We start from the raw sequence: 21,738 nt of genomic DNA, 5'->3' as shown, positions 1-21,738 counted from the left end.
TCTTTGAGGCTTTTTTTCAATCTGATATAATTTTCCTCTTCTTTCTTCATTATTAAACATTTGGGTTCCCCCACCTCACAACAGGAGACGCGGGTGGTGCTGTGGGTTAAACCACAGAGCCTAGGGCTTGCTGATCAGAAGGTCGGCAGTTCGAATCCCCGTGATGGGGTGAGCTCCCGTTGCTCAGTCCCAGCTCCTGCCCACCTAGCAGTTCGAAAGAACGTCAATGTGCAAGTAGATAAATAGGTACCTCTCCGGCGGGAAGGTAAACGGCGTTTCTGTGCACTGCTCTGGTTCGCAACCCCAGAGTTGGACATGACTGGACCTAATGGTCAGGGGTCCCTTTACCTTTGCCTCACAACAACTTGTGCTTATTACATTGTTAATTTGGTTTGCAAGTTTATAGTCTAATTTGTTTTTTGAAATGTAATAATTGTTCAGCACCTAGGGTCAAAGGGGGCTTATAAATATTGGGCAGGATTCACCTCAGCAGCCCTGTCAGCAGAAGCTTCGTGCAAGGACTTCTGCTTGCACAACAACGCTTTCCCCTCTGCACCTGCCTAAATTGGTTTGGAGGGAGGGGCTGCAGAAACCCAAAATAGCAGGGGGGGGTATCATTCCATCTGGCAAAATGAGATTCTTGTTCAGGTGGAATGTTTGTAATAGTTCAACATTGAATCCCACCCTATATTTCTCACATCTGTTATTATCTATAAAAAAACCCATACGTACCGTATTTTTCGCTCCATAGGACGCTCCGGACTATAGGGCGCACCTCATTTTTAGAGGAGGAAACAAGAAAAAAAATATTTTTCTGGTTTTCCTCCTCTAAAAGCCCTGTTTTGTTTTGTTTTTTGTTTTGTTTTTGAGGATCAGCTAAAAGTTTTGCAGCTTTTTTGCAAAGGGAAAAGCCCTGGGGTTTGGGGTTTTTTTTTTTTTTTTTTTGGAGGATCAGCTAAAGGTTTTGCTGCTGTTTTTGCAAAGGCAAAAGGCCTTTTTTGAGAATCAGCTAAAAGTTTTGCAGCTTTTTTTGCAAAGGGAAAAGCCCTGGGGTTTGGGGGGGGGGTTTGGAGGATCAGCTAAAGGTTTTGCTGCTGTTTTTGCAAAGGCAAAAGGCCTTTTTTGAGGATCAGCTAAAGGTTTTGCAGCTTTTTTTGCAAAGGGGGAAAAGCAAAGCTCCTTTTGCAAAGGGGGAAAAGCAAAGAGGAAAAGCCCCATTTTTATGGGGTTTAACTCACATTTCTGAAAAATCTTGAGGAAAGGGAGCCATTTCTACTGTTTCCAGACAGATAATCTAATCAGCCAGTCACATGTCCTGGGGAAACAAACAACCTCCCTCTGCAGCACATTCAACAAAGGAGGGCGGGGCTGAAAGGGAGCTGGGGACTCTTATCTCTCTCCCGATCTCTTGCTGATCAGCTGCTGAGCGGGTCCTTTCAACACTCCCTTTTCTCTTTGTAAAATAAAAAGCACAATCTGCTTTTGGCCCCTGGGCAATTCAGCTCCAGGGACCACCATTCGCTCCATAAGACGCACAGGTATTTCCCCTTACTTTTTAGGAGGAAAAAAGTGCGTCTTATGGAGCAAAAAATACGGTATATTGAAGTTTCGTTACTATGTTCTTAAATCGGTTTAATTAATTGATTGCATAAAGCAGAAGTTTTCAACCTTTTGGGGTACATGGCTCCCTTGGCCAACAACATCCTTTCTGCAGCACCCCTGTGGGGCTAAGAAGCCCAGTTATGGCACCCCTTGTCTACGCAGCTGGCAGCCCCTCACCCCTTTTCCAACACCCTCTTTTGTGGAGTGATCCCTAAGCCTCCTCTCCTCTCCCCTCTCATTGGCAGTCCTCTGGGCAGCTGTTGCTGCCGCCACCCCTGGTCTCTGAGCTGCCCCGCTGCCCCAAAGAGAGGTGTCTCCTCACACTGCCCCACAGAGCTGTGGGAAGCACCCCCTGGCCAGCCCCAGAAGTGCCATTCATCTGGGGAGCTTCTAGCAACAAACAAGCCTTTGGGAAGCAAAGACCCAAGAGACCAACAGAAGCAGGAGAGAAGGAAAGAGGGTTTGTCTTAAAAAGCCCGACGATTTTTTTTTGGGGGGGGGTTCCCCTAAAAAAGGTGTCCTGGTTTTTACTTTTTCAAATATGGCAACCCTAAGAGAGGGACAGATGCCAGTGTTGCCTGTGGCAACCCTGACCATCATTCAAGGCACCCCAGGGTGCCACAATATACTGGTTGAAAGCCACTAGCATAAAGGGAAGTTATTTAAATGGTATAAATACGTTATTTAAATAGTAGCATTTCCATATGGGCTGCATGGATTTCAGTTCACAAATGGTTATAAAGCCTTTGTGCACACATCTAGTTTGGCCGAAAAGCTTCCTGGTAAATGTGCTTAGTAGGATTCCATCTTTTTCCCCCTCCCAAGGGTGAAACGAGAATAGAACAAATAACTCAAAAGTTATCTCTGCTGAGGTAAATTCTTACTTGTGGCATTGCAATAAGGCTTGAAATTGGATCTTTTAAAATGAAACTACTGTTTCTGTACATTCAGTGCAGTTTTACTGGCAAAGTTAGCTGAATACATTTAATGTCTTTCTGCATTCTCCTTCAGATTTTCTGCCCTGCATTAAGAAACTTATTTATCCCAGTGTTTTTAAATTGCTGGCTTGCCAAACATGCTTTGGAGAATATGATTGTAAGTATAACAAAGGACTTATTTAAGAAAAATGACAACAAAACTCTGTACTTTTATCTGTACAAATCACAAACCTAGATCTGTAGTCTGCTTAAGCCGCAGACTACTGAAGTGCCACTGAAAATGGATGGGAGTAAATTGGATTAAATCCAAATACACCGGGTTAATTGGTTTTTGAATTTCCATTCAAATGCTGAAGTAGTTTTATTGTTGGAATTTGCAGCCTTCTGTTTTACCTCCCTGTGGTTTACTTAGATTCACTTCTCAGGAAAACAAGTGCATTGCCTATGTTTATTATAAAACTATTGGTCCAGCATTAATCCCTTTGCCTCTTTGGTTATTTTTTTTTCCTGGCTCCAAACTGTTGGAGCTGATGGTTTCTTGAGCAAATACCAATTATACTTGGCTCCTAATCCATGCTCAGCACTTTCTTGTTGGTTGCCAGTCCAAAAACATAATCCTTTACGTGTATACTCAGAAGTAAGTCCCGTTGGGTTCAGTGAGTATGTACAGGATTGGAGCCAAAGTCTTGTTATTTCAAAAGGCTTTCAATCTGATTCTTTGTTTCTTTTAATTTAGACTGGATGGTTTTACTGCAATTTATTGTATCAGTTTTGTTATTTCAAAAGGCTTTCAATCTGATTCTTTGTTTCTTTTAATTTAGACTGGTTGGTTTTACTGCAATTTATTGTATCAGTTTTGTATTTTAAAGTGGTTGTTCTACTGATCGGTAGCTTTATTTTTTTAAAAGTGTATGCTGATTTTTGCTGTATTTCTTTGTAGCTATTTTGAATGTCTCAATAGAAAGGCAAATAAGATTTCATGTATAAATAAAATGCGAACCTTTGCAGTACTGCAGTGCTTCAAAACACGGAATCCAGATTGCATATCTGCATATGAAATTCTGACAAAAGTTAGATTAGTTGTGGCATATTTGATATTTAATATAAAAAGCATTTCTGAACATTATGCATCTCTTTTAATCCAGAATGATCTCCATAGAGCCATCCAACGCACACAGTCTGCAATGTTTAACCAAGTTCTGATTTTAATATCTACGTTGCTGTGTCTTATCTTTACATGGTAAGTAGTATGGGGTGATGTTACTAGTAGTAATGTAATTCTGTTCTTACACTGTTTCAAGAAAAAGTTTAAATTCTACATTTTTTTTTATAGGCATGTATTTTGTGGTAGCAAAAGTTTAGGGAAGGAGGGTGTTTATATGTTTGGTTGCAGTAGGAAAGGAAATGTCAGCCCTGCGGCTTATGTAAGGAAATTCCTCTAATCATAGAATAAGCAGGACTGGCTGTTTTGCAAATGATGCTTGTTATGTTCCATAGAGATCCAGTTCAAAGAAGTCACGCATAGGACAGCACCCATTAAGACCCTTGAAAAGGGGGAAAGTATTTGTCATACATCGTTGACGTGGGAGTGGAGCTAAATGTTATAAACAACCTTGGCTGGAGCAGGCAGGAAGCATTTCGGAAGATCATTATGTCTATAATTTGATGGTTTGAAGCTTCTTCCTACCAAACATCCGGAACCCCAAATGTGAAACTTGAAAAGCAAAACCTAAGACTTAGCTGATGCTTTCGGTATACACTTTGCACCGTACTGTTTTGCCTTTCTTTCTTTTCTTTTCTTTTAAATTTTTTTTAATATTTATTAGGTTTTCCAATTTAACAACCCAATGAAAACCACATTAAAACATTCCAAATTATAATACAATCATAAAAGCCAAATAATCATGCCAAATTATATGTCTTTGGGTGACTTCCCATGCTCTGAAGTTTGGGGAGTGATGATCTAATATTTATACAGTGGAACCCCGGGTAACGTTCGAGTTAAGAACGCCCGCAACCCAAAAGTGTTTCCGGAGCGCGCATAACTTGCGGATGCACAGAACACTTCTGCACACTTCACGCATGTGCAGAAGCACTCAAATCGCGCTACTTCCAGGTTTTTTCTTTTTGGGGTGTGTGTGTGTGTTTGCGTTACACACGCCCGTGTTACGTAGCGCGATCCGGAACAGATCGCATGCATAACACTGTACTGCATTCCTTAATTAATCAGATAGTCCTGATAAACATTCCCAGCGTTACTGTTTTGCCTTTCTACCTAACAAGTTTAGTTTTTATTTTATTTTATTGAAAATATGTGTTTAGTTCTGTTACAAGTTCTTCCACGGTAGCAATAACACAGTAGCCTGACCCATCTGCACTATATATTTAAAGCAGTATATCATACCACTTTAAACGGCTGCCCCCCAAAGAATCATGGTAACAGTAGTTTGAGGGTGCTGAAAGTTTTTAGGAGATCCCTATTCCCTTGACAGAATGAGAGTTCACAGAGCTTGCTGGGGAGAGGGATTGACTACTCTGAAACTGTAGCTCTGTACGGAGAATAGGGATCCCCCCCTAGCCACTCTCAGCTCCTTTAACAAACGATACTTCCCAGGATTCTTTGGGGGAAAGCCATGACTGTTTAAAGTGGCATCGTAGTGCTTTAAATGTGTAGTGCAGATGGGGTCTTGGTGTGGCATTAATTGCTGCGTGAAACACAGCTTTAAGTATTCTTCGGTGAGCATGTCCTTTGATATTTGCTGGGATCCGATTCTCTTTCTAACATTACACATGCAAAATAGAAAATTCTTTTCAGTAGCACCTTAGAGACCAACTATCTCTATACATTACACATGCAGTTGATAGAATATGAAGCAGGTCTCCACGCTAGTGCCTGGCTTTTTAAAAAAGGGAAATTCCCTTATTCCGAATAGGATTCCTCGCAAGAAAAGGGAAAAGTTGACAGCTATGTGTGGGAAACAAAAGCATTTGAGAGCAAGCTGTGTTCTGTGACTGACAAGGAGAAGAGAGCTGTTTAGAACCGAACTATTTAGAGAGGAACATTACATTCAGGTGCAGCCTGCATTTTGTAGCCGACACAAAAAGATGGAGAAAATGGCAAGTGAACCACAGCAATTATTGCTGCCTTCAGCATCTGCGCATGGAAGCTGATTATGCGCCAAATTATTCTGTCCCTGTTATGACCCTTCCAGACAGGGGAAAAGAAATAGACTAAACAGCAACAAGGGGGGGGGGAACCACCCTATAACACAATTGCTTGCTAAGGAAACGAATCCGTCTGCAACAGCCTGCAATATTAATTGAAATCATATTCAGTTGGCCTTAAAACAATCCTCGGCAGATCCACCATTGGTTTATGTTGCTGTTCCTTTGGATTTTCCAAAAGTTGGGTTTGTATTTTTAGATAGCTATCAGCAAATATCGATATTGTGGACAGTTTCTCACACGTACACTGATATTTGCTTGTTGCGCTCTGCAGAGCAATTGCAATAATTAAGAATATCTGGATTTTCTTTATCAATTCAGCCTGCAAAGCATGGATAGCCCTGGTGTTATGTTTACTGGGGTGGGGTGTATCCTGTGCCTCAGCAAGGATGAGGGTGCTAGAGAGCTTGGGGGACATTTCCAGTGCAACTGGTCAGCTTGGTCATTCTGGATTTTGCCATTTGACCAAAGACAAATCAACTATGCCAGCTGAATTTACTCAATATACGATCAGCAGAGTAGGGCTTTCACATTCCCCCCACAGCAGTGTTCATTGATCCATTTAAAATGCTCTCCGTGTTTTTGTCACAATTGTTCTGGTTGGCTTTGGGCAAGATCTTTAGCAGAAGGTAAGTTGAGGTGAGCCCTCGACTTCTCACTAAGGACACCATTAAGGGGTCTTGGGAATGTCAACTCAAGGTTTAGCCAAGTTTGGGACCAGCATTCCTGCCTTACCCCCACATTGACAGGTGTAGCCATGACATTGGTGCACACTGTAGCTGGTGTGAACCTGCCACCCACCCCTTACTATTTTCCCCAGTATGCTGGCTGGGAAATTAAACTGACAGAAGTTGGCCCATTGGAAAGCTGTGCTCTTGTCCTATTCTATGTCACTCCAAATTCTGTGCATCAGTGATGAGTTTTTGTGTTGTTCCTGTTTTCCCGTCTCCATGGACCAGATAAAATTGAAACACTGTATGAAACGAGGGGGACTTGGACCTAACAATCTGTTTCCCTGCAATAATAAATATTTAGCCATTATGTGGGACTCCAGGGTCTTCAAAGCACATTGCCTCAATCACTCGGTAAGTAGACCGGTATTATTGGCACCATATTGTAACAAGCAATATGGTGCCATTAGATTAGACTGAGTGGCTTGCCGAAGGGCACCTAGTCGATTCATGGAGGGCTTTGAGGGTTGCAGCTCAGTCCCTTAGCCCTTAGTTTAGATTTTGTGCAGTCTGAAGCATGCATATCTTAAGTACAGTAACATGAATTAATCCCTGGTAAATTTTAAGATAAAGTTAATATGAGCCTATTAACACTAAGGATTTGGAGAACACCCCCCCTTACACACACTCAACATGAGACATGTTTTTACAGGTGACCCTGAGAATGGTTTCAGCTGTTGGTCTTCTTTTTGAGCCCTGTGGGTTCATTTGCTGTGGGTCCAGGGTGTAGCAGCCTCTGAACATCACTAAATGTATGCAGGATGTTGAGGCCTATTTGAACAAAGTCTTGAGTTCTCAAAAAAATACTTTCAATAGCTTTTTTGTCCTAAGCTGCACTCCTGATCCTATTTTCCTGGGAGTAAGCCCCAGGAAATTCAGCAGACTTACTTCTGAGTTGACATGGCTAAGATCATGTTGTTGGTCTTCAGAATTTCTTAGAGAAACGGTGATATTCTTACTGTATGTAATTCTGTAGGGGCTTTTTTCAGTTTGGGCTACCTGGGAAGCAAATCTTATAGACTGACTTGAGTTTGAGCAGCACAAACCAGTAAGCAGTTCATAAGCCAACAGCTATACCCCTTTCCCTGCAGTTGTTTCCAGGAACATGTGCTAACTGGAATTGTGTGGAGGTAATGTTTTAGTGAACTAGCTTCTCCACACCATATCCTCCTCTCTGCTGCTGCTTTCACGGATACACTTACAGGCATGGTGAGAGATGGAGAAGAGAAATAGCCTCCATCTTCCATTGGGCTAGTGGAAGAACAATTTGGGATCAAAGTGGTTGTCCACAATAGCCTGGTGTAAAGTCTGAAAACTTGCAGATAGATGAAAACCAAGATGATCAAGGGTCCTGAAACCAAGCTTTACGAGGAGCACTTGAAGGAGTTGGGCATGTTTAGCCTGGAAAAGAGATAGAGAGGAGATATGTTGCAGGTGGGTAGCCGTGTTGGTCTGCCATAGTCGAAACAAAATAGAAAATTCTTTCCAGTAGCACCTTAGAGACCAACTGAGTTTGTTCTTGGTATGAGCTTTCATGTGCATGCACACTTCTTCAGAGAGGAGATATGATAGGCAACTTTCAATATCTGAAGGGCTATCACATGGAAGAGGGGACAAGCTTCTTTTCTCCTGCTCTGGAGGGTAGGACTCAAACAAATGGCTTTAAGTTACAACAAAGCAGATTCTGAATGAACATACAGAAAAACTTTCTGACAGTAAGAGCTGTTTGAAAGTGGAACGGTCTCCCTCGGGGGGTTGTGGACTCTCTTTCCTTGGATGTTTTTAAGCAGAGGTTGGTTGACCATCTGCCATGGATGCTTTAGCTAAGATCCCTGCATTGCAGGGGGTTGGACTAGATGAACCTTTGGTCCCTTCCAACTCTACCGTTCTATGATTCTATGTACAGTATTCTGCCTTTTGCTCCTTGGAAGAAAGGTGCTATACAAGTGCAGTAAATCTGCATGTAAGACAACATTTGGGACTGATGCTTCGTTCCCACATATTAGTTGGGAACTCTTGGTAATCACTCTGTAAATTTGAGAGCTCTCTTTCACACATGAAGCTTTGAGGAGGATAGCAAGGTTTGTTAAACCATAGTTTCTGTTGTCACCCAAAATGAGAAAACTGTGATTTAAGCCCTGCTCAGGATATCATAATTAATGTCTGAACTACAACACTGTCTTAAACAGGGCATTCGTTGGAGACTGGTAGTATAAGATGTGCACAAAATGGCACTGCATGCAATTGCAATCTTCCTCCAACAAACTCAAGGGGCGTTCAGTCGAACGCCTTGTTAGACAAACGTTTTGGCTCCCGAACGCTGCAAACACGGAAGTGATTGTTTCAGTTTGCAAACGTTTTTTGGAAGCCAAACGTCCCTCATGGCTTCCGCGGCTTCCAATTGGCTGCAGGAAGCCACACCTTGGTTCCTGAATGTTTTGGAAGTTGAACGGACTTCCAGAATGGATTCTGTTTGACTTCCAAGGTACGACTGCATATGGTTCTCCCTCGGGGTCCCTTCCAACTCTATGATCCTGTGATTCTAGGATGTAATTCTGAAAATGGGGCAAACAGTATATTTAACAATTTTAATGCTGTGAGCATTTTAACAAGCTTCAGACTGAAGGAAGGATTCCACACCCACGCAGAGATGGGGGCATGTCTATGCTTGCAGAGTGCAAGCTGTGTTTGTTACTGTGCTTCTATAAATAGGGCATCATCCATCAACTCCTCCTGACAGTAGTAGTAAATGACCCCCTTTCCCCAGTGTTACCGTTGTTGTGTTGTGTTGGCAAAACTGCAGAAAAGTAAAGAGGAATTGTATTCTTTTTCCATGAATCATCGGCCAGGCAGTCAGCTACGCTGCAGTTTCAGAACAGTCTTGGGCAGGAGTAAAAGACAAGAGTCCTATTGACACTTCTCATTTCCTCCTAAAGCAAGCAGGGCAGGCCATCAGAAATACATGCTTTGGTTTGGAACAGGAATATACGTGAAGTGAAAAGAATGAGGAAAATAAATGTAGGAGGATACCAGACTTCAAGCTGTGAGTTCTACTCTCCCTTTTCCATGGTGCATAGCAAGCACTCTGAAATAAAAATAGTACCTTGGGTGCAGTTCTGTTCTTTAATGACATCCTGGCCAGATTCTGTTCTATAGCTTCAAAATGATCAGTGTTTCTATATACAGATAAAAGTTTATAGCACGGCATTGTTCTTGCTCTGCCAGTGCAAGTTTGCATTATGAAATGGTGTCAGCAATCAGGATCCTTCCACTAGCCTTGTGCTGTAACATAGACATCTAGATCTGCATATACACCTTCAGGTTCCATGGCGATGGTTTTTCCATTGTAATTGATAACTTGAGTGGCAAGGATGCTGCTTCCCTATGGCTGTGCCTTACGCTTCTCAAGTAATGCATAAAGTGTGGAGATCATGTGGAAAGTTGGCACCAGAACCCCAAATCAGGATAGTGAACTTTCCCATATCATCAGCTCCTCCCATATGCGCAGCCTGAGAGTTATTTGGGGCTCACAGCTGTCCACTGAGGCTCAGGTTAATTCTGGGTCCAGGGCAGCTGTCTACCAGCTCCATCTGGTACACCAGCTGAGACACCACCTGCCTGCACACTGTCTCGCCAGAATGGTACATGCCCTGGTTATCTCCTGCTTAGACTGCTGCAACATGCTCTATGTGGGGCTACCTTTGAAGGTGACTCGGAAACTACAACTAATCCAGAATGTGGCAGCTAGACTGGTGACTGGGAGTGGCCACCGAGACCATATAACAACACCTGTCCTGAAAGACCTACATTAGCTCCTAGTATGTTTCCGAGCACAATTCAAAGTGTTGGTGCTGACCTTTAAAGCTCTAAATGGCCTTGGCCCTGTAGACCTGAAGGAGCGTCTCCACCTCCATCATCCATCCCAGTCACTAAGATCCACCTCCAAGGGCCTTCTGGTGGTTCCCTCATTTTGAGAAGTGAGGTTATAGGGTACCAGGCAGAGGGCCTTCTCAGTAGTCGTGCCCACCCTGTGGAATACCCTCCCATCAGATGTCATGGAAATAAACAACTTCCTGACTTTTAGAAGACATCTGAAAGCAGCCCTGTATAGGGGGGGAGGTAAAAAAGGTAAATTTAAAAAAGGTAAAAGGCAGCGGGTAGCACTGTGGTCTATATCATTGAGCCTCTTGGGCTTACTGATTGGAAGATTGGTGGTTCGAATCCCCACGACAGGGTGAGCTCCCATTGCTTTGTCCCAGCTCCTGCCAACCCAAGCAGTTTGAAAGGACGCCAGTGCAAGTAGATAAATAGATACCACTGTGGCGGGGAGGTAAATGGCATTTCCGTGCACTCTGGCTTCCATTACAGTGTTCTGTTGCACCAGAAGTGGTTTAGTCATGCTGCCACAAGACCCAGAAAGCTGTCTGTGGATGAATGCCGTCTTCCTCGGCCTAAAAACGAGATGAGCACCGTATCCCATAGTTGCATTTGACTAGATTTAACTTTTCAGGAGACCTTTCCCTTTTATAGGGAACTTTTTAATGATTGATGCTTTATTTTTATTTTTTTTATTTTTTGTATATGCACCCAGAGTGGCTGGTGCAACCCAGTCAGATGGGCGGCGTATAAATAAGTTTGTTGTTGTTGTTGTTGTTGTTGTTGTTGTTACATTCACAGGTGCTTTAAAAAGCTCATGGTAAGATCTGGATTTTCAAAAACCTAATAATATCAATATAAATTTTCTTCATATTGTATGTTGCTAACATTGATATTGTATGCAACCATAAGGAAACAGCATTTTGGGTAGCATATGAATCTGCCCTTAGAACCCTATGCTTGCCTACTTTAAAAGAAAACTTTTGTGCATATATAGCTACATCATCTAGGTGGTGCAAGGGTACAAGTCAGTTAGAGAGCAGGAATCACCAGTGGTTGTGGCCTCAAAGCCTAGAGATGGCTGAGGATAAATCAGTCGGCCAGCTAAGGTCTCAGTCATGTCATGCCATTAATTCTGTCATAACAGGCAGAGGATTTTCTTTTAAATGTGTGTGTTTGTGTGCGTGCCCTGATGCACACAAACAAGCTATGTGACTAACAGCTATTCCGCTCATATTGCAAAACATAATTATGTTTTGGTCGAGAGTTGTGCAAAGTGATCATTAGCTTAGCTTGTTTGCTCTGGAAATAATACTGCTTGTTGTCTCTTGTTGCTATCATCATCCCTACTTGCTTACTTACTAACTTACTTACTTATTATGATAACTTAATATACTGCCGTTCAACAACAACAACAACAAAAATGTACTCAGGGCAATTTGAGTACTCCCTTGTAGTCTGTTTTTTCATAGTTAAATTGTGAGAGGAATAAAGGAAAGCCTTGGGTTTTAAAACGTCGGACGGTAATATAATCTAATTTTTGTGATGATGTCCAGTGATCGCTCTGATTCTGGAAAGAAATAAGCCTTCTTCAGGCCTTCTGGTGAGGGGATAAGTAAACATTCAGTGGTTGGTATACGGGCCAGTGTGCTAGCTCTGCCTTTAGTGTTGCCATTTCTGTGGAAAATGGCAGTTCTAAAGTGCATGGAGACCCTCTATCAGTGCAGAAGTCTCCCCACTTCTGAAGCTTACCCTCCTCACTCACCCTAGTAAGTTAGCACTTAAATCAGTATGCCTAAAATTGGCTATAAAAACCAGTATCTGCATGATTCTGACTGATCTCCAGTATCTGCATGATTCTGACTGATCTCCTGTGATCTTTCCGCTTGTTGGGGTTGCCTTTTTGTGTAGCCAGTTGTTGTGAGGCAGTTGCAAGTCATGGTTGCAAGCATGGCAGAACGATCAAACCAAATACACATTTGTGGGTTGGGACAGACTGCAACTTTTATTTGGTTACACGCTTGGAAAGCCAGGCTGCCATGGCAGCAGGGCAAGGAGCCAGTCCACATTCCGATACAACCCTTGCCGTTGGAATAGCATTTCTGCCAGTTGGTTGGGAAGAACCCAAAACAGCTGTGGGAATTGTCAAGTGTTAGATCCCAACGTGGTACAGACCAGGCAAGTAAATATCTGGCTATAATTGGCAACTCCAGTGCATTTTAATGTGTAGCTGCGGCCTCAGAGCTCCACAATATGTCATTTTGCGGAGTTTAGTGGTCTTTGTTTTATGTTTGCATTGCAGTTCATCACTAACAGATGGAAAACCAAGAGATCTAGGGCTGTAATCCTAACAGCACTTACCTGGGTTTAAGCTCCTCTGAACTCAGTAGGACTTACTTCTGAATAGGCGTGTTTAGAATTGTGCTCAATTAAGAACTGAGTTAGAAAGAGCTGGAACTCTTCTCTTTCTGACTACTTTTTGAAGGGCAATGAGGTGGTTGCGCTGGTGGTCCTTCCCGGCTACATTTAAAATCTTGGATTTCTCTATCGATTTTTAGGGGCAGTTCTCGCCTTCCTTCCTTGGGGAGATTATAAATAGCTTCACGGTTTAAATTAGAAAAATGAGCTCTCTGAAGGATGCAGTGCTTCTCTCTGCCCTTTTCAAAAAAATATCTACCACTTTCCTCTTTTCCTCCCTTCCATCAGGGGAGAAAAATGGAGCACAGAGGAATGGATGGAAAGAGGAAAAAAACACCCCACTTTCCACTCTCCCCCTCACACCCTCTGTACTTCTTCACTTAGATGGAGGAGGTTGAAATGAACCACCCCTCCATGTGCTGACATGGTCACAAGACCATGCAGCCCAACCACATGCTTCATAGGGTGGCTTACTATCTATCTATCTATCTATCTATCTATCTATCTATCTATATACGGTATATATAAAGCCAAAAATACATAACATAGTAACAAACAAAGAAGAGATTTGGGCAGCTGTGAGAAGGTAGGGATTTTCAGCCTCCACAAATCGGATCCTCTTCAAGGAGGGTACGCATTGCGCTCGGGCCCCCAGGCATCTCTCACCTCCTGGTGTGGGCAGGGCTATGCCCTGCTCCACTCTGGTTGGTCATTTCGCAATCACTTGGTCCCTAAAGCCAATGGCTTGGCTTTGGGGTGGCCGCAAAACATTATTTAATCCCTGTGCAATGTTTGCTGGACCTCTTTGCCTTCATGCAGCAAAGTACCTGCCCACCCCCCTTTTTCTGGTGCGTTGGCCTTGCTATGGACGTTATTGGTCACATGTTTTGCAATGGGGACCTGGTAGGAATTTCTCCATCTGGCAGGTTGGCAGAGCCATTTGGTTTTCGCCTACCGTGTAGCTATCACCACAACTTTGTAAGGTTTGGCAGTTAGGCATTGGATCAGCAATGTGTGGGGAGGGGAGGGGCGGCCATCACCTGCCCCTCCAAGCTCAAGGGTATTCCGTTAAAGGAACCAGGGGTTGGCCTGGGTCTTTTCTGAAACTCTGCAATAGGGGCTAGGGCCTTACCAGGAGCCCACAGGGGCACCGGGGGTGAGCTTTAGTCGGTTTGCATTGGCGGGGCTCCCTCTGGCGGTGTTTCACCCTTTTATCAGATTCCCCGCGATGCAGGTGGGAGTCTGATATAGTTTGGATGATTCCAATGCCTAGGCCAATACCACTCACATTCCATATTCAATAAAGTTGTGGCCTAAATTTTGCCCAGTAACTTGAACTAAAACCCCATGTCACAGTGTCTTCATTTTTGGGGGGTGGTTGGGGGTATCGAAGTGCAACTGCCCCACAGCAGCAAGACCTACCGAGAAGAGTTGCTGTGCTCATTAGGCCTGGCTCCCTGGAGCAGGCCCTGCATCTTCTAATAAAGAGTTAACTTCACATACTCAGTGTGATTTATTGCTGGCTGGCTCCCTGACACCTGCTCCTATTCAAATAAGCTCTCATCTGCAGCTATGCTGTTATCCGCATAAGTGCAGCCACTGTCTCGAACATACATACCTCAGCTTAACTGAAGTGTGCGTTTTCATATCCAATGGAACCCAGTTTAAGGGGAAATGCATCAAACAGAAGGATTTCTCAAGAAACTACAGAATGCATATGGATGGTGTCTGACGGCATGCGCACTCGGCTTCAAACACCGGTGGCGGGAGCACACTGGAGCTGGAGTAAACACTAATGTGTACATGACCTTTGCGCCAGAACGAAGAGCTGACCAATCCTATAGCAACAAACAGATGCTACAGCTGCACACCAGGGTCCACAAATCCAGATAACAGTTGCTTGTGACCGTCTCCTCTGAAAAACTATCAAGTTTTCTACAAATAAGTTACTTGGTTGCTTTCATCAGGACTAATTTTAGCTGGATCATATTCAATCACTGCACTTACAATCTAAACAAAAGCCAAGGGCTGGATTAACAGCCTGTCCATTGAAGCTGTGCCTGGATGATTCACACTGAAATAGACCCTTGCCTGACACAGCAAAGAGATTGAACAATCACAGTGAAGGCCGTCACCGATATCCCTTATCTTGAGGACGTTCTCCAAATTGCAGGGCTTGAGTGCCCAATAGAACGCCACAAATGTTCTTTTTATCAGAACATCTCCCACTCCCATATCGGGCTAGAGAACATTTTGCAAATGCGGAGTCTTTTATTTTTGTACGTTTCAGATCTGTAGTGCCAAGAAATTGCTCCGTGATAACATGTTTCCCATTACTCTAACTTTCAGATGTATCTTTTCAATATCAAGATATTTCATAGATTGCTGTTAGCTTTGAAGATCTCCACTTTTTTAAAAAAAAGGGAAAAGGAAAGCAGAGCTGTTGCTATTAAGAAAGAGTGGCTGTGAGTAATTTTATCAGTGAAGAGATCATTTGTCCAAGCACTGAGGAAGAGAGAAAACTTGGCTATCATCTGAAGGCAATCACTGAACATCCAGCTTCCCCAAAGCAACAAAACGATTTTGCCATCTTCCTTAATATGCTTAGTAACAGATTTTGAAGAAGGCTTTGTGGGAACGGCGCTGTACCACACAGAATAAAACTTTACTGTGTGCATTAATTTTCTTAATATCATTTAATTTTCTTCACCAGTTGTTGTTATAGAGGAAGGCATATATACATATATGTGGCATAAAAATCCATGCTTGCTAATGAGATGATAAAATGTTGTGGCAAAATGTTTTGTTAAGATATAAATGAATGATAAGGACTCATTTCAGACATGCTCCCTTTCCCACATTAGTCTACATGTGCTGAAATGAAAGAGTGGGCTTGCAATTCACAGTCATGGTTGAGTCTTCATCACACAAAGATGATCAAATATGATCCAGTTGGTTTTGTATGTGGGATGCGCATGTGATTTTCCCCATTTCCCATAATCCTTATACCTTTTTCTTTTTGGTGGAAGAGAGGTAGAAATGAAACAAATTAGAGCTGCAGAAATATGTTTGTACGCCTGGATCATGCCACCTGCACAAGAAGACAGAGCTCTTGCAAATTTTAATACTTGTGTAGAAAAGGGGGGTTTCAAAAAGCAATCGCTTACATGATAAGCAATCCAGCCACCGCAGTCTCTCTCAGCTTCCTATGAATGGGAACATTTGATCCCAAGGCCTGAACCCATATCCCATTGTATACTGACTGTTACTAGGAGAGGCAACCAGCGGTGGAAGAAGCCTCTCGGGCACCTGGGGTGGCATGCCTAGGGGCAGGGCGAACTGCCCATAGGGGTGGGGCAAACCACCCATGGGGTGGGGCGCGTGGCACCCTTAGGAAGGGATGGGGTGTGCCGTGGGGCCTCAGCCACCCTACAGCTGGGGGGAGGCAGTGGGCAGAAAGCGTGGAACCTGTGGGTGCCGGAGACACATGGCTTTGGCACGCTGCAGGCCCTGCGGTGAGTGCCGCTCGCCATTTTGTCACCCACCTCAGTGGGGACACCCAGAGTGGACCACACCTACTGCAACCCCCTTGCTACACCCATGGAGGCAACCAGTTCTAAAACAGAATCATAGCTCTATGAGTTCTGTTACTCACGTATGAATAGAGACCACAATTTGGGAATGTTCTCAGTAGGAAAAAGAAGAAATGCCACCTTCCGGAAGTCTCTGTATCAATTAAAACCAAGTAGTGCAAGAGGAAAAAACCCCTGTGTGTGTGTGTGTGTGTGTGAGAGAGAGAGAGAGAGAGAGAGAGACAGACAGACAGACAGACAGACAGACAGACAGACATCTTACTGTAAGCTGAACTATAGCTCTCAGCAAGACATGAGACAGAACACAGGTTAGGAGATAGTTTGCAGAGCTTCTAATGAAAGGTATATTGTTAGTCAAGATCATGGGGTGCACAGTTCGTTTGTTCCCTCATGATTTCTCACTGGTCCCTGGAGTCTTGAGTATCCTACCACCACAAACATACTTGCTTACCTATATGTCAGCAGAAACTGGTGTCCAGGACTTTGACTAAAATATTTATTTACGCTTGAAGGCAAAGCACACTGTGCTCATGTGTAGAAATCTGCTTTCCATTCTGAGCTCCGGAAGAACTTCAAGGGGAAATAATGTTAGTTTTGTATTGCTTCCAATCATTACGAGCTGCACAAAACTTATTTTCTGAACCAGGTAATTCTCTCATCATCTGCTAGTGCCAACAGAAACAAGAGTATATGTTGTTGACACATGTCTATTAAACCTCTTGGCTAGTAATAGTCATAAAGCGTCACCAGAAATTGGTTCAGAACCATTCAGTATGGCATCTCTAGGTGTAGCAATTTCTTCTGAAAGTATCTTTTACTCAAATGAACTTTTTGAATAACTTTTAGAAGCAGGCAGTGCATTCTGATTCAGCTATGTTCTAATTTTCCTTTTCTCACTCGTGAGTTGCACATTTCATCGAATTGTAGAGTTGGAAGGGACCATGAGTCATCAAGTCCAATCTCTGCAATGCAGGGATATTTTGCCCAATGTGGGGCTCGTACCCATGACCCCTGAGATTCAGAGTCTCATGCTTTACTGCAAAGATTTAGTAAGCCTTCTAGTTTTAACACCCTCCCCCTTTGTCTTATTTCCTGTCATTGAGGAAGAACTTCAATTTCTCCCCCCCCCCAAATAGGTTTTTTTTAATGCTACACTTAGGAAAGATGTACTTGCAAAAGAAAAAAGATTGGCAAGAGGTTTAGAGTCAATACAGAATGAAAGTACCTCTTTACGGGAACTAGATAAAGATTTCGGTAAATAATGACTCAGTGCTCCAAAGTTCAGGTAGTTTGTGAATGTGATTATTTTAAGAGGTTAGCGGTATCATTCTTCCGTCTCCTGGTGCTCACTTCTTCCTCTATCTGTGTATTACTTGCTTCTGGGTGATAACTGCAGTTCTGCTGGAATTTTTTGCCCTTGCCTTAGGGGCAAAGGTTACTATAACACTGAGTTAAATCTTCTCTCTTTTCCAGGATATCTATATCCCTAGCAGCAAACTAATAATAATAATAATAATAATAATAATAATAATAATAATAATAATAATAATAATAATAATAATAAACATGAAAGAACAGTATACAGATTTGAGTTATCATTTCAATCTTTTTTATCTACTGTGATTTAGTTAAAGCAGCTTACATATATCAATAACAAGATGGTACATACCCACAGACTCACAATCTAAAAGACTGAATGCAAGAGGAAAAGGGATTGGGAGGGAGGAGGAAAACAGCAAACCCAAACACTAATTCTACAGCTACATTGTTCTCTTAACAACCAACTGTAATGGAAAAGAGAGGAGAAACCAAAAGTTGCTCTTTGCTCAGCAGAGCCTATGGGAAGCCCTATAGTTCCACCTCTCACTCTGCTATATTTTGTTAGAACTTGAGCCATAATTTTGAATTGTTGTTTAGTCGCTTAGTCGTGTCCGACTCTTTGTGACCCTATGGACCAGAGCACGCCAGGCACTCCTGTCTTCCACTGCCTCCCGCAGTTTGGTCAGATTCATGTTGGTAGCTTCAAGAACACTGTCCAACCATCTCGTCCTCTGCCGTCCCCTTCTCCTTGTGCCCTCCATCTTTCCCAACATCAGGGTCTTTTTCAGGGAATCTTCTCTTCTTATGAGGTGTCCAAAGTATTGGAGCCTCAGCTTCAGGATCTGTCCTTCCAGTGAGCACTCAGGGCTGATTTCCTTAAGAATGGATAGGTTTGATCTTCTTGCAGTCCACGGGACTCTCAAGAGTCTCCTCCAGTGCCATAATTCAAAAGCATCAATTCTTCGGCGATCAGCCTTCTTTATGGTCAAGCTCTCACTTCCATACATCACTACTGGGAAAACCATAGCTTTAACTATACGGACCTTTGTCGGCAAGGTGATGTCTCTGCTTTTTAAGATGCTGTCTAGGTTTGTCATTGCTTTTCTCCCAAGAAGCAGGCCTCTTTTAATTTCGTGACTGTTGTCACCATCTGCAGTGATCATGGAACCCAAGAATGTAAAATCTCTCACTGCCTCCATTTCTTCCCCTTCTATTTGCCAGGAGGTAGTGGGACCAGTGGCCATGATGAGACCAGTGGCCATAATTTTAAATATCTAATTTTTTAATTTCTGCACTTGCTTGGGAGCCATGCTACGTGTGGGGGACTGCCAGGCTTTGTCTGAGCACATGTTTCTTGCTGGTCTTTCAGTTCCCAAAACCTTTAAGGGAGAATCAGCTACAAGAGACAAGGGAAGTGTGTGTGTGAATTTTCCAGCAGCTCATCCTTCCTTATGAACACAGGGACAGCTGGTGGCTGGACATGAAAGTACCATTACTAATGCCAGCTAGGGAGCTGTCTCTTGTTTTTTTTTTTTTTTAAACAGAATTTATTAGCATTTTCATAATATAACACAAACCCAACCCCACACCTACAAATACAAAAACAAATACAAATACACATAATGTCAGGATTCTTCTTCTTATCTATATACCTTGCAAAAAAAAAATTTCTAGTTCTGAATCTTGACTTTTGACTTCCCCCGCCTATACACCTTCGGTTTTAAATCAATATACTATTTCCTTAACAACTTTTCTCTGTAAAAAATTTAACTTTACTTAAAAAGAAAAAACACAATTGTCTTAATCTTTGCATTATAACCTAGATCTTAACCAAGTATTCTTATAGCTAAACTTATTTCTTCTATCCTTTATCATGCTGCTTTTGACTTAAGATTCAATATCTCCTTACTTATTTAAAATAAACTTGTAATTAACAGACTTCACACTCCGATTTCGGATACCATGGCAGACCATCTGGATTGTACATTTAATATTTCAACCCACTCCCCCTCTGTCCATTGTCTTTTTCTGTCTTTCACCAGAACCAAATCTCCAATTGTCTTCCTCTAAGTGTCCACAGGTCCAGGCTGCATCCACAACAAACCCCGCATCGAGCCTCAGGGTGTTCCTCCCCTCCATTCTGGGTTTCTCCGTTTCTTTTTCTTCTTCTTCTTCTTCTTGTAGAAATCTTAATTCCATGTCCCTTGCCCCCGAGCTGCCACCTCGGAGTCTGGATATTGTAAATTTTCCCGTTCCAGGGCTGCCACCCCCAGAAACCGGCCCCCCTTCCTTTCGGAGTTGCCCAGCCATCTCAAACCATCCTTCAAGCGCCCCTCCCAGCTCTTTGCCAAAGTTTGTTTCCATTGTGTAGAACTTTTGAAAAGCCTCTTCTGTGGAAAGTAAGTTCTTTTCATTTATAATTCCACTCAAAATTTGTAGTTTTCGATTAAGCAGTTCCAGTTGCAAGACAGTAAGCATTTCCTCATCCTCCAAACCAGAGCTCGATACCAGTGCAAGCGCAAAGTCCAGCATTTTAGGAGGGAGGGTGAGTATCAAGTTTCAGTTCCTGTCTCTTCCTTTCTTTGTTTCAGTTTTTTCCCACGAAAGTCCAAGTCGTCGCCATTTCTCCGATGCCGGAGTATAAAGACCAAAACTTCAAATGGAGATATTTTTTCCCCAGTTAACCCCCGAAGGGAAATCTCAACAGTCTCAGTTTTCAAATTCCAGATACTTTCTATCGATTGTTGTAGCAGCAGTCACTTAAAGAGTTAATTCCTTTCATCTCCCGAAGGGAGGGAGGCGGGCTGCCTTTCTTCTTTCCCCCAGATCGTTCCAGGAATACAAAGAGTCAATCAATTACTCACCGCCTCTGGGTTCTTAACAGCTCATTAAGGACAGGTAGAACTTAGACGCTCATCACAGGCTTTGTCGCCGCATTTACATCCCGGTTGGGGCATGTCCCCTATAGCCCGGCTCCGTCGTCCCTTCACCCCCACTCCCCCTTTACAGGGGGAGCGGGGGAAGGGTTCGGAGCCACAACGGGCACAGCCGGGGAGCCCAGGGTGCGGGACGCTCTTCCCGCACCCCAACCGGAGCCCCGCTTTGCGGTAGCAGGGCTCCTAACCCCCGGGATGGACTGGGTGCTTCGCAGCCGAAGCAGCCCACGACCACCCGCAATGGCGTCAGCCGCCGGAAGTCTAGGGAGCTGTCTCTTGGATGCGATCAGGAAGATTCCCAGAGGAAGAAGACAGAAATGTTACCAGAGCCATTTGGAACTCTGGCCACATAAAAACAAAACAAAAAAGCCTTGCTTGCAGCCATATTTCTGAGGTAATGTTTGAATTGGCTGTTAACTGGGTACAAACAGAAACACTTCCCCATTGTGTCTTAAACATTCAAGAAGTTTCGTTTCAAGATCATGAAATGAAATGCAATACTCTAGAACTTCCTTGTCATGGTGCCCTCAAATTCCATAGGTCATAGAATCCTGGAACCTCAAAGCCTTTTTTTTAACTTTTAAAATTGATAAAACATAAATACTTAAGCATAACTTTACTGGATTTATAGAAATCACAACCTCATTTGGGGGGTTGCCACATTCCAAATTGATAGGCACTTAACTCCCCAAGTTTGTTATTAGGTGGAGTAATGTCTAGACATTATCGAAAAATCAGATTAAATAGGAATAATCTACAGGCAAACCGGGTCTTCTCACATTATGCCAGTGATGTAGGAACCAGTTATCCATTGCAAGATCCCATTCTTCTCAGATGAATGTCTATATTTCGGAATGACACAGCAGGGCCACTTGCACAGATCTCTTCACCTTAACTTCACCTTCTTTCACGGGGACGCACGTGGAGCTGTGGTCTAAACCACTGAGCCTCTTGGGCTTGCCGATCAGAAGGTTGGCGGTTCGAATCCCCACGACGGAGTGAGTGCCTGCTGCTCTGTCCCAGCTCCTACCAACCTAGCAGTTTGAAAGCATGCCTGTGCAAGTAGATAAATAGATACCGCTGTGGCGGGAAGGTAAAC

At 43.2% G+C, this 21,738-nt stretch overlaps 1 protein-coding gene across 1 annotated transcript in view; it reads left to right on the top strand.

The window, feature by feature from the left end:
- Positions 1–21,738, top strand: part of KCNT2 (potassium sodium-activated channel subfamily T member 2) — a 222,524-nt gene that overhangs the window by 96,675 nt on the left and 104,111 nt on the right. Inside the window, 2 exon segments of the mRNA XM_033151401.1 lie at positions 2,614–2,697; positions 3,686–3,780. Coding sequence (XP_033007292.1) covers positions 2,614–2,697; positions 3,686–3,780 — 179 coding nt within the window.

Source organism: Lacerta agilis, chromosome 6 (assembly GCF_009819535.1).
Source record: "Lacerta agilis isolate rLacAgi1 chromosome 6, rLacAgi1.pri, whole genome shotgun sequence".
NCBI lineage: Eukaryota > Metazoa > Chordata > Lepidosauria > Squamata > Lacertidae > Lacerta > Lacerta agilis.
This window is presented reverse-complemented; position numbering and strand designations above follow the sequence as displayed.